A 15,362-nucleotide genomic window follows, 5' to 3' on the forward strand; every position below is an offset into this window, starting at 1 on the left:
TCATGCGTGCAATATTTTGTCTTTTATTTTGAAGTCCAAGCTCACGTCTCGTTATGCTGTTCTCGCGTGAGTTAAAGAGCGAGAACATGAGAAGCACCCTCAGAGTAAGATGCACGGATACTTACAGCTCCGATAGTTTTGTATTCTTATTTCTTATACATATAAGTTGTGAAGAGAACTGAAGAATACTTCCCTCTGTTTACAGAGCATGCAGCCCAACGAGGTATGTTGTTGTGCTTGTATCACTTTTATGTTTATTACCTTGCTAGTTATCTCACATGCTGTGCATGTTATTGTGTGTCTAACACGAAACTATGTTTGTCATTTATACTGTTTGTTTGTGTCGTTTTCACGGTGGATTCGGAGGAATAAACCCGTTATGAGAAAGCCACTTGTGTCTGCCTGTGCTTCAAGGGAATTACAGTGAAAACTCTGAGGTTCTGGGAGGTGATATACCCTACTTTATGAAATGAAGCTCAACCTACATGACATTGGCCCTCAAGCTGATTATTTTGGACAGGAGACGATCTTACATCATTTTACATAGGAGATTCCAAGAACTTGAAACTGTTACTGAATATATAGCAGGCCACTTTACAGACCGGAGAAGTTCCAATTGTGAGAATATAGAACATTACCGTCTAATGCCTCATTTACAAAGCAATGCTCGTCTTGACTCAGTTTTTGGAACAAGTTCATTTGTCTATTTCGATTTTTAATGCAGATAGAAACTGCCAGGTGTAGGCGGCATTTTCAGCTGATCGCTAGAGCAAAACTGCTTTAACTTAAAAAGCTTGCTTGAAACCTTAACTGAGGTGAAACCAAAACTGTATCAGGTATAATCTAATTGTTACTAAAAGGGAACCAGAGTCAAGAGCAGGTCAAGTTGAGTAGAGCTATGCTGTACTGAAGTGGAAATGCAGAGTCAAATTCAAAAGCAGAACAACTTCTGTATGTCCCTTACGTAAAGGTTTTCTTTGAACTTATGGCGCATTTCCATTGCAGGGCCTCGCTTGGCTTAGTACAGTATAGTTAGGCCCTGTTGCTGGGGCAGTAACGATAGTAACGCAGTGTAGGCGGGCCGTGACGTCATCTTCAATGCGAACCACAGAAAAACAACATCAGCCGTTAGCTCTTAGCACTCAGAGCTCACAGCTCCTCATATCTGTTCAGAAACTAGACAAAAGTTAAACAAGTACAAACCACAGACTGCCTGTGTCATGGCGAATACAGTCACTGCTTTATTTATGTCTGTATAGGCCGTTGTTGTGAGTGTGGACGGTCGGAGCATATACTGCGTTAGCTTAGCCGATCTCCATTCAGAAAACACGCATTTTAAAAGGGTTTTTCGCCTGCCGTCTGTCTGCAGACTTGTCAAAGCATTAATTCATGGTTTTTACTAACCGGTATCAGTATGTTGTTACTTCTGCATCATTTTGAAACGTGTGTTACAATTAAATCACGGTCAAATATGTTCATCTTGTTGTAGTTGTAGCCCCCTTGCCAGCGATTCTCTCTCTAGTTTAGCATACTCAGCCCGACTCAGCCTGGTTGTTGGCCCGCTAAGAACCTCGATTTTATGGGGCCAGACAAACTGTGAAATAGTACCCGCTAGCCGGTACTACGCTAAGTGGAAACGCAACCAAAAACGGGCCGGGCCGGCATGCTTAAACCGCGCTGTAGTGGAAATGCGCCATTAGACTCAGTAACACTAGGCAGAGGAAAACCATTTGGAACAAGTGAAAAGTTATTTCTAAGACCTACACAGCACCTGCTGGCAACTTTCAAACCCAAAACGATTAAACTGTCATGCTATTAAAGAATTTAGACCAAAACCGGATCCCAGACCAGGGCCATATTGTTATTGTTTGTATTTCCAAGTTGTACTGTAAATGTGAAAATAACGCAACCCGAAGTAACACAGTATCTGGTCCTGACCTGAGCCACTGACAAATGGTTTTGATTTCCTGCCTTCCTACTAAAAATGCGCTTCTCCAACAACATATAAGGGAAAACATGTTTCCGACACTTGGCCTAAACTATGAACGTCTTTGCTTTGAATCCCAGCAAAGGCTGCACAAGAAAATAGCCTTAAGGCTTTTTGTCACATTTTGACACTTTCATGTCAGGAGCCTCCATCCAACTTCACGTCCCCGTTTTTGGATTACGTTTGCAAAGCCCCGATGGTAACAAGGCACGAGGCAGGGCAGCCAAATGTAGAACAGGACACAGCGTCTGCCCCCCCCAAAGCCAAAGAGGAGAGGGCTGCCTTACTTTCACTTATGCAGCCAAAAGAAAAGGGACAAAGATAAATATGACACCAGGAAGAAAACAACTGTAATCTTCGACAACTTCATGGGTCGAGGAAGGGAATGGAGAGAAATTAAAGGAGTAAAAAAAAGTTGAAACATAATTAACAGTATGTGGATCAGGACTCTCAATCTAATCTGTAGAGATGTGAAGTCAGTGTGCTGTGCAGCAGCAGGAAAGCTCTTCCAGTCGCTGTCAGCCCCCGTCCCCTCATTTCCCCGGCTCCCTGGAGTTTTACTGGATAATCCCTTCGGAGACGGACTGGGTGGCTCTATGCTATTAAAATCACACAGAACTAGCACACTCCCAATTAAGCACGGACACCTTTGAGGCCAGCTTAAAACCTTTTAAAAAAAAATACATGACAGAAGCCATTTTGAGGCAAATGCTCTTGTTCTTTCAAAACGCATTGTATGGATTCAAGACAAATTTGCTCTGCAATTGACAGTTCTAAAATCCCTCCCCAAAACAGCGGTTGTCCTAACCGCTTAGCAAAAGTATCTAGGCAGGTTTGTCGTGGTTTTTTTCTCCACATGTTGAAGTGATGTGCTCGGGGCTACAGTCAGAGGAACAATACATTGAACTGTACAGTTTGTTAACTCCGTTATGAGGGAGCACAGAAATGCTCAAACGCAAACTCATTTCTGGGTGACTCATTACTGCACCATATCGTGGAAATGTATCTTTTAAGTGTCATTCAGTTCTGTTTAAACCTGATTTAGCTTTGGCTCACTACGGCTGCCACCCCAAGGCTTTTTCACACCTTTAATACACAGACTAACTTCTGTTCTCTAGCATTAGACAGACAGAAGGGAGCCACTGTGATCTTTGCCAGGCACATTTTCATACAGATGTGTATAGTCACAACTGTACCAATGTATATCTTACTTTACACGGTTATAGTCTGTGATGGTACATTTACATAAAAAAAGCTCAGTACAAAACCTGAGGACAACAGTTAGTCCTTGTTGTATCATAATTGTTAAGTTCATTATGAGAACATGAGAACACATTGTTAAAAAAATACTAAGAATGAAAATCAAAAACCCTGCCTGCACTTTAAACTTCATACCATGTGTTGTGCTATACATCAAAGGTATGCCGGCATAACAACAGTAACTAAGAGGAGCAGGTCTTCTCTTTGTTTTAGTTATAAGAACAGCTTGTTGCACAGGGCATGTTAGCACTTGTAGAAACACATCACGGCTGCCAGCGATGAAGCGATGAAGCGATGGAACAGATGAAAGGATGAAGGGTGGGGTGGTGGTCAGGGGGGGGATATAGGAAAACAAAGAAGAGGCACGCTGTGTACCGGATGTTTAGCCTTTGCTCAGGAGGTGAGGGAATAGAGAAGAGAACGCTGACACTCACCTCCTTGCTTACTCCTGTCAAGATAGATGGAGACCCTTCGTGCCAGACCTGCGAGCGGGGGACGGAGGAGGAGGGCAGAGAGGAAGGAGAGCGGGAAAGCAAAGCAAGCAAAACATTAGCAAAGAACCCCCCTGTGCATGCAGACCCACACCTCTGCATCACAAAGAGGGGCTGTGGAAGCTGCACAGGACCCCCAACCTCCACACCTGCAGGACACCGAATGTCACTTCCCTTCCCCACAGACAGAGGTGGTTAAAGTACTCAGATCCTGTACTTAAAGTGGCCCTATTCTGCTGATTTTCATGTTCATATGAGTATTTAGTGCCTCCACTACATGTCTCAATGCTTTGATGTTTAGCCTGTGCAGACCATTTACATGCACACAAACCCAACACACTACAGGAAAGGGAAAACCGCAGTACATAATAGGGCCTCTTTATGTAGTAAAAGTTCAACATTTTTACCATTGAAAAATTCAACGGGCTCATTCTGCACAATTGCTGTATTTCAATAACATAACGTATTAGAATCCAAAAGTACTTAAAGTATCAGAAGTGAAAGTACCCAGTATGCAGATGGCTCTTTCAAAGTATTGTATTAATAAAGAATATGTACAAGCATTCTAATATTGTAGTTTGTCAATTTGGAGCCGATTTTAGAGAAAATACACAATTGATAAGTAGTACTGCATCTTCCATCTTCTCCCGCTTATCCGTGGTCGGGTCGCGGGGGTAGCAGTTCCAGCAGAGAGCCCCAAACTTTCTTTTCCCTGGCGACATCAACCAGCTCTGACTGGGGGATCCCAAGGCGCTCCCAGGCCAGCGAAGAGATATAATCCCTCCACCTGGTCCTAGGTCTACCCCTTGGTCTCTTCCCAGCTGGACGTGCCTGGAACACCTCCCTAGGGAGGCGCCCAGGTGGCATCCTAACTAGGTGCCCGAACCACCTCAACTGGCTCCTTTCGACGCGAAGGAGGAGCGGCTCAACTCTGAGTCCCTCCCTGATGACCGAACTTCTCACCTTATCCCTAAGGGAGACACCAGCCACCCTGCGGAGAAAACCCATCTCGGCCGCTTGTATCCGCGTAGTACTGCATCTTGTGTATTTATATATAAAAATAAACTAGTTAATATGATTGTCAAATAAACGTAATGGAGTAAAAAGTTGAAAATTGTCTCTGAAATGTAGTGGAGTAGTAAAAAGTGATATTAAATGGAAATACTCAAGTAAAGTAAAATTATCCCAAAATAAGTAATGTACTTGAGTAAATGTACTTAGTTACTGTCCACCACTGCCCACAGGGGGCGCAGCAGGCCGGGTGAAGACAATCTGTGTGTTTGTGTGTTGGCATGAAAGTTTGGACGAGTTGGAATAAAGAAAAAATACCTAAATTAAAATAATTTAACTGGTTTGAAGGTGTGCTAATTAAATAAAGACGTTCATTCTATCACTGAAAACGACCAGCAATAGAAAGATTTGTTGTTGCGGCAGTCGGGAAAACTGCTCGCTGCCTTGTTCATCCTCCCTCAATATGAGGGGAAAAACACAAAACAATGTCAAAGAATGGGCAAAGAAACAAGCCAGACGAACACAGGCAGTACAGAGAGGGTCACTGATGAAGAACAGGAGGGAAACCTGTTGTTGGACCACAGGGACGAGGGAAGGGTGTGAAGGGGGGGAATGGTGTGTGTGTGTGTGTGTGTGTGTGTGTGTGTGTGTGTGTGTGTGTGTGTTCGCTGGCGTCTCCTCCAGAAACGCTCACACCAACCTACAGACTCGTATTTTGGCAGCATAAAGACAGAGTAATATTTCATCGGGTTTTACATTATTAATGCCACTGAGGCAATGCAAGGAATGGAAGAAATACAAAAAAACACAAGCTCATAATAACAAAAACAAGCTCATAATAACAAAAACAACATTTGAACCCCTGAATTTGAAGCTTGACTCTTCAGTGAAAGCTTCTCGGTGGAGCGGCTGTTTATTAAAATTGATGGCTCATCTGCAGGCGGACAGAGACTGTCACCAACGACACTTCCAGGATAACGAGCGCGCCATTAAATGTTACATTTCGCTGCGGGAGAGTTCTCCACAGGGGAGAGTCTCTCGGGGCCGATGGGTGGTGAAAGTCAGACAGACAGGCTGCTAGTTAAGGGTATCGTCTCTCCACAGATTGTGACTGTGTGGCTCTGCAGTGATGGAAACACAGTGTGAGGCACACACACCTGCTCAGATAGCCATTTAAACAGAGCCTGACTCAATGTTCCCAATTAGCTCTCTTTAACGGCCCGTCCACACTACAGCTTCGACAGCTTCAAAAACGGTTTCCAAAGCGTCTGCCCATTCACTTTGAATGGGGTGACGTCGCTTTTCGCCGAACTGCATTGTGGGAAGCAGAGCGGAGCTTTCCTGGCGTTTCAGGCTGCAAAAGTTGAGCAATGTTCAACTTTTGAAGCTTCTGAAGCTTTCGGTGGAAGCGTCAGCCAATCAAATAATATGCCAGTACAAGCTCTAGCCAATCAAACCGCTGCTTGTGTGTCAGGGGCGGGAGATTCATGTGATTGGTTGTTGGTCGAGCTTCAGACACGCCCAGCTCCAAGCTTTTTTTGAAGCTGTAGTGTGGGCGGGCCGTAAGGAGGTTATGTCCGTCAGTTAGGAGGATCATTTCTGATTTCTGAGAAACATTGTGGAAAGGGAGCTTTAGCCAAGCAAGAACAGATTATGTTTACATTTTGATAACATTTGCGGACATTACTATTTTATACTCTGTAAAATGTGTAACTATGTACATTTCCATTTAATCTTATCTAACAGTCACTTGTCATTGCTTTTTTTTTTCTTCTATTTATTTCTATACCTACAGTATGACGGAGTTGGCATATGTGATCCCGGCGAGGCTGACAACAAGTTGGATCCTGTTATTTTTGACTGATCAATGTTCATCCAGACAACTGACAAAAAAATAAAGAGCTGCCCACGTTGTGTCAAAAATAATCTACAACAGTGTGGAAGCAGAGTTCCATTTATGTCTCACGTTTCATTTCATTGCATCAGGTCTGATCAGTTTTTGTAAAATAACATACGAGACACTCTCTCCTGGATTTTACAATACGACTGTTTGCATCAGTTCAAACTTCTCTGGGCAATTTTCTGAATCTAAATGTTTTACTTTATAAAAATCTTTGGTAATTAAACTGTTCTATTGCTGTGAGGGAGGGATTTATTATGGGGTTGCTGATTACATGACATGACATTAATGTAATGTGTTTAAATTGTCTGTCATTTAAAAACAATAATTTGTGTTCTTTTTAACTTTATATTGTCATTCAAGTTTAAAAACTTCAACTAATGAAATTAACAAAGCTCAATTATTGTCATAACTGTTTTAGAGGGACCTTATTTCAAATCATTGCAAAAGTTGTTTTTCAACAGTTGAGTAATTTCTTGCATTTAAATAACTGTTTCGATGTGTTCCAGTCAGGCTTTCGTCCAAACCACAGCACTGAGACTGCTCTTGTAAAGGTCTTCAATGACATCCACTTAAACACAGACAGTGGCAGAACTTCAGTGTTAGTATTATTAGATCTCAGTGCTGCGTTTGACACTGTTGACCACAACATATTACTAGACCTACTAGTCAGAACTAAACATGGAGAAGCAGCGTTCAGTTATTATGCTCCAAATATCTGGAACAAACTCCCAGAAACCTGCAGGTCCGCTGCAACTCTGACTACTTTTAAATCCAGGCTGAAGACTTTTCTTTTTGTCGCTGCTTTTAATTGAACTATTCATATCTTAAACTGCACTAACTTTTATCCATGTATTCTTTCTTTTAATGTTTATTTTATTATCTTTGCTTTTCTTAATGTCTTTCATTTTTGTAAAGCACTTTGAATTGCCTTGTGTTGAAAGGTGCTGTATGAATAAACTTGAGTTGCCTTATTTCAGCTGTATGGTCATATTCATTTATATATGTTTTTCAGCCTGACACATTCATTTCATTTTTGCAGTGCGTGAGTGTGACTGGGAGGGGCGGGGCAGTACTGTGGGAGTATGGATTGGTGGAGGGGGGTTATGATAGACTAGAGAGTGGTCTTACTGGTGCCGGGCTGACCCCTGGTGGTAGGCAGCATGTCGGAGAGACCCTGCCACGCCGTCACCATCTCTGGGTTCTTCTGGTCTGCGAAGTTCTTCCAGACACGTAACGCTCCATCGTCTGGAGAAAGAAGGGGGGGGGGGGTAAAGAGTAAGAGCCAGGACAGAAATAGAGATGCAGTGAGAAACAGTCAGAAGAAGGTGCAGCACAACACTTGTTGGTACTCTTAATGGATTTTGAAGTGCATGTTGTGCAGAAAATGTTGATACAAACATGTAGGGCTCTTTTAGAACATGTGTTGGAAATTACACACACTGACAAAAAGATACAGAGCCAGCCTCAAAGTGTTACTAAAGAGGACGTATTCTCTTTTTCAGGTGTATATCAGTATGTAGTGTCTCTACAGTGACATGTCTCCATGCTTTCATGTTCAAAAAGCTCTTTATTTTTCTCAGCCTGCCTGTGCTGCAGCACCTCTTTTCACCCTCTGTCTGAAACCAGAGCCCAGTCTGCTCTGATTGGTTAGCTGGCCGGCTCTGTTGTGATTGGTCAACTGCTTAGTGAGTTTCCTCCCCTTAGCCTATCACCTACAATGTGTTGAAGCGCTAGCCATTAGAAGCGTAAGTGTAAACTCCCTCTGCATTAAACTTTCAGATTGTAGCCTTTGCATGCACAAAACACAAAACACTACAGACAAGGGAAAACCCCCAAAAGCATCATAGGGCCTCTTTCAGATATCCAGCAGCAGTAAATAACCCAATTAAAACTACCTTTCCTAGCTGTGAGTGACATATGATTGCAGCAATGATTATAATCTAGTTATTTAATAAATTATTTTGAAATTAGCCGTTAATTAAAGTACTTAAGTATATATATAATTTAAGTATATTGATGCCGATGCTTCTGTACTTTTACTTCAGTAAGATCTTGAAAGCAGTACTTGCTCTTCTTTTGGCTAGCGCTCCAACACATCGTACGTGATATGCTGAGGGCGAGACATCCTCAACACATCTCTCGGCCGTTGACTAATCACAACAGAGTCGGCCAGCTAACCAATAAGAGCAGACTGTCTGGTTTCAGACAGAGGGTGACAGAGGTGCTGCAGCACAGGCAGTATGAGAAAAATAAAGAGCTTTTTGAAAATTAAAGGATGGAGACATGTCCCAGTAGAGACACACAATACTGATATCAACCTGAAGATGAGCATATGTCCTCTTTAAGCTGAAACACAGCTACACTAAGACACAGAGACAAATATAAAACATGCACTCTTATGCAAGAGCTATTATAACCTATAAAAGTCTCTACTTGATTTACATTCCGTGTATTACTTTTTTAATGCTGTATACTTTTTATAACCAATGTCTTCCCAGATATCCTCCTCAGCTGACTGATGGAGAGAAGCCGAACAAGTGCACATTACATTTTGATGAGATGGAATCTAAATGTATTAACCCCCGAGCTTTATCAAGTTTGCAGGAGAGGGGCAATACATTACAGGGCTCACTCTCAGTTTAATGTAGCGCTGTTAAGACGAAACTAAATAAATGTGTGTTTCTGTTGGAATGTGGAGTTGTTCTCTACACTTCCTCTGGGTCATGGAGACAAAGCCGTGGAGGGTAACTGCTGTGTTGTGTTGATGAATGATAATGAATACACATGAGTGCTGTGTGTGTGTTTGTGGGGGTAAGAGTCAAGTGTTTAAGGCTTGTTGCTGCTTCGAATGAGTCTCGTTGCGATTTCCAAAGTTCTGGTGGGCGTGAACATTTGAGCTGCTCGCTCAAGAAAACTGTTTCTAATTGATCAGCCAAGGAGGATCTGTTCTCGGCTTGGTTTGTCTGAGATCAGGATAACAAGGTAATCATGAACATTTTTGAAAGGTTGTATCATGGGTAAAGGAAGAACCGTAATCATTTGGGAGTGGCTCACATAAGGAGATCAGGGTTTTGTGCAGCATTCAATAATAATAAATTGGTTCAAAATGTACCGAGTCAGGATCACATTTTTCTAAATACTGCAACGATTCTAGCACTGTTGCCATATCTCGCACGGTTTGCATACATCTTTGCATCCGCCCCCATAGTTAAAGAGTTCTTTCTTCGGCCCATGCTACACAAAGTTCCACCAAGTTTCATGAAAGTCGGGCCAGCAACATTTCCGTTATCGTGACAAACAGACAAAAAAAACCCTCCTTAGCCAAAGAAGTAAAGTAGGCTTGAATCTTCTTTGGGGCGTCCATGTTGTTTCCGTAGTATGAATTACAGCCAATGAACAGATTCAAATTAGAACAATGACTTCTCAACTCTGGAAATGGGACCATCTGAGGGGCATGCGAAGGAGATCTGAGTGTTACTCTGAGTGTGCCTCACCTGTTGCAGTGAGCAGTAAGGAACAGTCGTGTCCGTTCAGGTACTCCATGGCGGTGATGCGAGTGTAGCGAGGGTTTCCGTTGTAGAAGTAGTCCAGCCTCTCGCCCTTCTCCCAGTCCCAGAAACTGCAGTAACCAAACAGACAACATAGGATAAGACATGTTTAAACTGCTATGAATTTTAAATTGAAACTGACTCATTTGCATCTAAGGCCTGATTAAGGTTTTTATTCTCTGACCAGATGCTGTCCTTGTCGGCCACGGCGATGCAGGTGTTGAAGGGGTGGAACTTCACAACAGATGGTACTCCAGGGTTGCGGTTGATGAATATTTGATCATCCAGACGGGAAACACCTGTGTTGGGGGGGGACAAGACAGAATGGGAACATGTGTAAAAAGGAGGAGAATTTCTAGAAAGTATGAAATCACAGATTTGATTTTCACTGCTTCCCGCCTCCTGAAGCTTCTCCAGCGTCTAGCCTGTTTGTTCCTATTGAATATGTACATTTAAAACATATTTGGTTTCCTGTTACAGCTAACAATGTAATAGCTGCCAGAAATATAATAAATGTTGCTCTTCACATGATCCAAGTGAAAATAAACCCAATGATATAATGACCTGACCAATATTGTGATAAAATGTCCTGACATTTTACAACTGCTTGAACGAAAAATACTTGCCTGTACCTGCGGTAGAAATAGAAACTCCAACTTCTTACATAAGTAAAAGCAGAAATACTAAATTGTAAAACACAATGTTAGCAGTAAAAGTCCTGCATTCAAAATTGTAGATACCACAAATTAAAAATACTAACTGTGCAAAAATGATGATGGTGGTGCATTCATGTTTTTTATCAAAGCTGGTACATTTTTATTTTCTTTGTTGTATTCTGTTTTAGCTAATTAACTACATAAATAAAGCAACGAAAGCTGTTGGGTAGATTTAATGGGGTAAACAATTATTCAATAACCATCAGGAGTTCTGAAAAAAAATAAACCTGAAAAGATATTATATTATCAGTTTCTATTTTTTTTTACATTTTTGGTGGCTACCAAGCCTCAGTAACAGGCTGCAGCTGTTCAAGCCGTTTTCAGGCTTTTTATTTGAGATCTGGCCTCATTTATATACAAAGAACATGTTTCAATCACTGACAACTGTAATGTAAATGTGTAACATTAGAGCAAACATTGTTTTATTTGATATGATTTATCAACTATATAGTTTCTTCAAAATTAAAATTAGTAAATGTCTGAATTATCCATATCCTGCTCAGTGTTGTGTAAATTATTGAGTGTCTGAGTGTTTAGTGAGTAATTTCAGTGTGTGCTTGGATGAAATACATTTTCTTTTAAATCACATTCTTTTCATTTCAGCATGTTGTTTGGGTGTTTGCCAATTAAAGAATGTATTCTCTAATTAAGATGAGGCTGATAATGCCGGTGGGGAAAATTAGGATTTGTAGCTGCAAATAGGACGGGTCAGAAGCAAGGAAAAGCAGAAGAGAAATGCATATCTACTTTATGAAAGAGCTTTAAAACCAGAACATACTGGAATGAATGAACCAGTGTAGGAAAAATAAAAAATATAGTATTACAGCTATACAGTAGGACCGGAGGCAAGCAAGAAAAATAAACCAAACATACAGAAAATGAATCTGGTTGTGCCCCCCTTTGGTAGTTTGAACACAAAGGGAAAGTTCATAGCTTAACACTATGTTGTCATGGCAACAACACACAAGCCTGTCCTTGGCTACCTGAGCACTCTCGAGACCACCGTCATGAGATGAGAGAGAATCAGGAAACTCCATCATGAATTCTTCACGGATGGAAAAAACATGGAGTTGGAGGGAAAAAGATGCTGAGGCCTTTGTTTAAAAAATGAGCAAGACCCTAATCTTCATCATCTTCATCGATTAGCCTTTTGGTTGAGCTGTTTGAAGACACAGTCGATATCACTGCTGTAACATCTGAAACCACCCCAGGACTCCAGGACTGTATGCTACGTTTTGCGTCATAAGTGGAAAAAACACTGAAGTAAAATCAGGTTTACGAGACAGAATCTTTCTATTGCTCATCTTCTCTTCTTTCTACCCTCACTGACTCGTCTTGCCTCCTCTGTCCTCAGCCCCCCCCCCCCCCCCACCCCTCTAATCTCTATCTGGAGGGAACAGACTGAATGAGGGCAACCCTACTGCTTCTCTCTTTAAAAAAGAGGGGAATTTAACAAGCAGTCAGGAAGAGGGGGGAGACATCTGCGAGAGAGAGCCTCAGCTCTGACGCCAATCTCCTCGTGACTGTGTGAGTGTATGTATGTGTGTGTGTGGATGGGGCTGCCAATGACGTTGGGGTGTTAGCTATTCTCTTTGAGAAAGTCCTGAATTCACTTGAGGAGTTTGCTTGCACCCAAGGCTCTGTAAAGTGTGTGTGTGTGTGGGGGGGGCTATATCTGACTGTGTCGAAAGAACCGATAATTTAGTACCAAGTAGGTGCTGGCATTCTGAAACGTAAAAGTACACGTTTTACTGGAGGACTATCGGAGACTACCAGTGTTATGTCGAAACGATAACATTTGAAATAGGACATTTAACATTTCCATTGTGGTCATCGGTTCCTATAGACGAGAGCAAAGCTACGTCACTGCCTGGTGAGATAATGGCCCCGCCCACTTTCTGGTGAAGAAAAAATAATTGGTGCTAAGCGGATTGTGCAGAATGTTTTATCATGCCTTAAAGCTGCGGTGTCGTGTTTTGCATGTCAAACCTTTGGCAGCAATTACAGCCTCAAGTCTTCTTGAGTATGATGCTACAAGCTTGGCACACCTATCTTTGGGCAGTTTCTCCCATCATTCTTTGCAGATCGTCTCAAGTTCCATCAGCTTGGATGGGGAGCGTCGGTGCACAGCCATTTTCAGATCTCTCAAGAGATGTTCAATCGGGATCAAGTCTGGGCTCTGGCTGGGCCACTCAAGGACATTCACAGACTTGTCTCAAAGCCACTCCTTTGTTATCGTGGCGGTGTGCTTAGGGTCGTTGTCCTGTTTAAAGGTGAACCTTTGCCCCAGTCTGAGGTCCAGAGCTCTCTGGAGCAGGTTTTCATCAAGGATCTCTCTGTACATTGCTGCATTGATCTTTCCCTTGATCCTGACTAGTCTCCAAGTTCCTGCCGCTGAAAAACATCCCCACAGCATGAAGTTGCCACCACCATGCTTGACTGTAGGGATGGTATTGGCCAGGTGATGAGCGGTGCCTGGGTTCCTCCAGACATGATGCTTGGCATTCAGGCCAAAGAGATCCTTTTTGGTTTCATCAAACCAGACAATTTGGTTTCTCATGATCTGAGATTCCTCTAGTGCCCCTTTCACACCAACGCGGTTCCTGTTCTAGCTCCGTGCTAGAGCTTTTCTGGTTCGGAACCGGTTTTTATTTTCAGCCCCTGTTTTGTTCACACCGCCCAGAGCCCGATTTTCGCTGATTTTCTCCCCAACGGCGTTACGGCGCTCACAACAACAACAAGGGGGACTGCGTCGGGCCGATGATCGTGTTGCTTTTAATCATACAAAGCCAGATTAAATTAAATAACGACTTCTCCAACCTTATACTTTTCTCCAGAGTGCCGTGGTTAATTGTTTATCAATGTGTTTCAGCAGCATTTACCGACTGCTGCAGTGCTGCTCTTCCACCGGAGTGTATTCTCCCGTTAGCTCAATACAAAGTATTCACTGTCTGACTGTCACACAAGCAGCTGATACATATCCCCAATTCTCCTTAGCCTAAGTGAATGTGTTTCAGTCTGAATTGACGCTGTTTGGCATCACAACGCTGTTATGAAAGTTTCTCTGGTATAAAATGGGTGAGGTTAGCATAGCAACCAAAGCTAAACTGACTATCTTGACTACTTGTTGCTATCCTATTGTGGCATAAGCCGTTTTCTACAGGCACATTTTAGCGGCGTATTTTTCATTATGATTCTACTTGTGATAGTCGGACATTCTCCTTCAGCGCCTCGAACACACCATCGGACTCTCTGACTCCGCCCTGAGCTGGTTCTAGTCCTACCTGTCTGGAAGAACAGAGTACGTCTCCTTGGGAGGTGCGAGGTCCCAGACACACCCTGTCACCTATGGTGTCCCTCAAGGGTCGGTCCTTGGGCCCACTCTGTTCACCCTGTACACTCTTCCCCTTGGCCGTGTCATCAGCAAGCATGGAATATCATTCCATTGCTAAGCTGATGACACGCAGCTATATGTAAAGACAGACTCTATCCCACATGCTTCCTCACTGTCAGTGTCACCATCACCGTCACCGTTCCCATCAACATCCCTTAACACCTGCATTGAGGAGATAAAGGCCTGGATGCGAGAAAACTTCATGTAACTAAATAGCTCCAAAACAGAGGCTATTTTAGCACACCAAACCAGGTCCAGTCATCCCCCATAACCCACATGACCTTTTCTGTACAAAACATACCCCTCTCCACAGCAGTTACCAACCTGGGTGTAAGATTTGACAGACATCTAACCTTTGACACCCACATCAAACACCTGTGCAAAACCTCCTTCTACCACCTCAGGAACATTGCAAAACTCCGTCCCACACTCTCCCTGTCAGATGCTGAACAACTGGTCCATGCCTTCGTCTCCTCAAGGCTCGATAACTGCAACGCTCTCCTCATCGGGACTCCTAGCGGGAGCCTTCAGAAGCTCCAATATGTACAGAACAGTGCCGCTATGATCCTGATGAGGGTGAGAAAATACAACCCGTTCTTCATTCCCTCCACTGGCTTCCTGTCTCATTCAGGATCGAATACAAGATCGCACTACTGACCCATCAATGCATCCACGGGAACGCTCCTCCATACCTGAAGGAACTTCTCACATCTCAAACCTCCACACGCAACCTCCTCTCCACAACCAACCATCGGCTTCGCCCCCCGAGGACCAAACTCCGCACAATGGGGGATCGGGCTTTCTGTGCAGCTGCTCCTCGTCTGTGGAATTCCCTCCCAGACCACCTGAGGACTCCCAGACCACTGATGCCTTCAAGAAAGGCTTAAAAACCTTTCTTTTTAAAAAGGCTTTTGATTAAACTTTTTAAAAAAAATAAAAAATGTATGCCTCCTGTAGCACCTTGGGATTGCTGTGAGCAATGAAAGGTGCTTTATAAATCGAATTTATTATTATTATTATGACAACCTGTGCAGCCCATGTATTGATTCCAT

At 42.9% G+C, this 15,362-nt stretch overlaps 1 protein-coding gene across 1 annotated transcript in view; it reads right to left on the bottom strand.

Annotated features, from left to right (window-relative positions):
- The window catches only part of rptor (regulatory associated protein of MTOR, complex 1), a 262,325-nt gene that overhangs the window by 11,870 nt on the left and 235,093 nt on the right, over positions 1-15,362 (bottom strand). Inside the window, 4 exon segments of the mRNA XM_034240379.1 lie at positions 3,682-3,729; positions 7,781-7,897; positions 10,147-10,271; positions 10,385-10,499. Coding sequence (XP_034096270.1) covers positions 3,682-3,729; positions 7,781-7,897; positions 10,147-10,271; positions 10,385-10,499 — 405 coding nt within the window.

This window comes from Gymnodraco acuticeps, unplaced genomic scaffold (genome assembly GCF_902827175.1).
Source record: "Gymnodraco acuticeps unplaced genomic scaffold, fGymAcu1.1, whole genome shotgun sequence".
In the NCBI taxonomy this organism is placed as follows: domain Eukaryota; kingdom Metazoa; phylum Chordata; class Actinopteri; order Perciformes; family Bathydraconidae; genus Gymnodraco; species Gymnodraco acuticeps.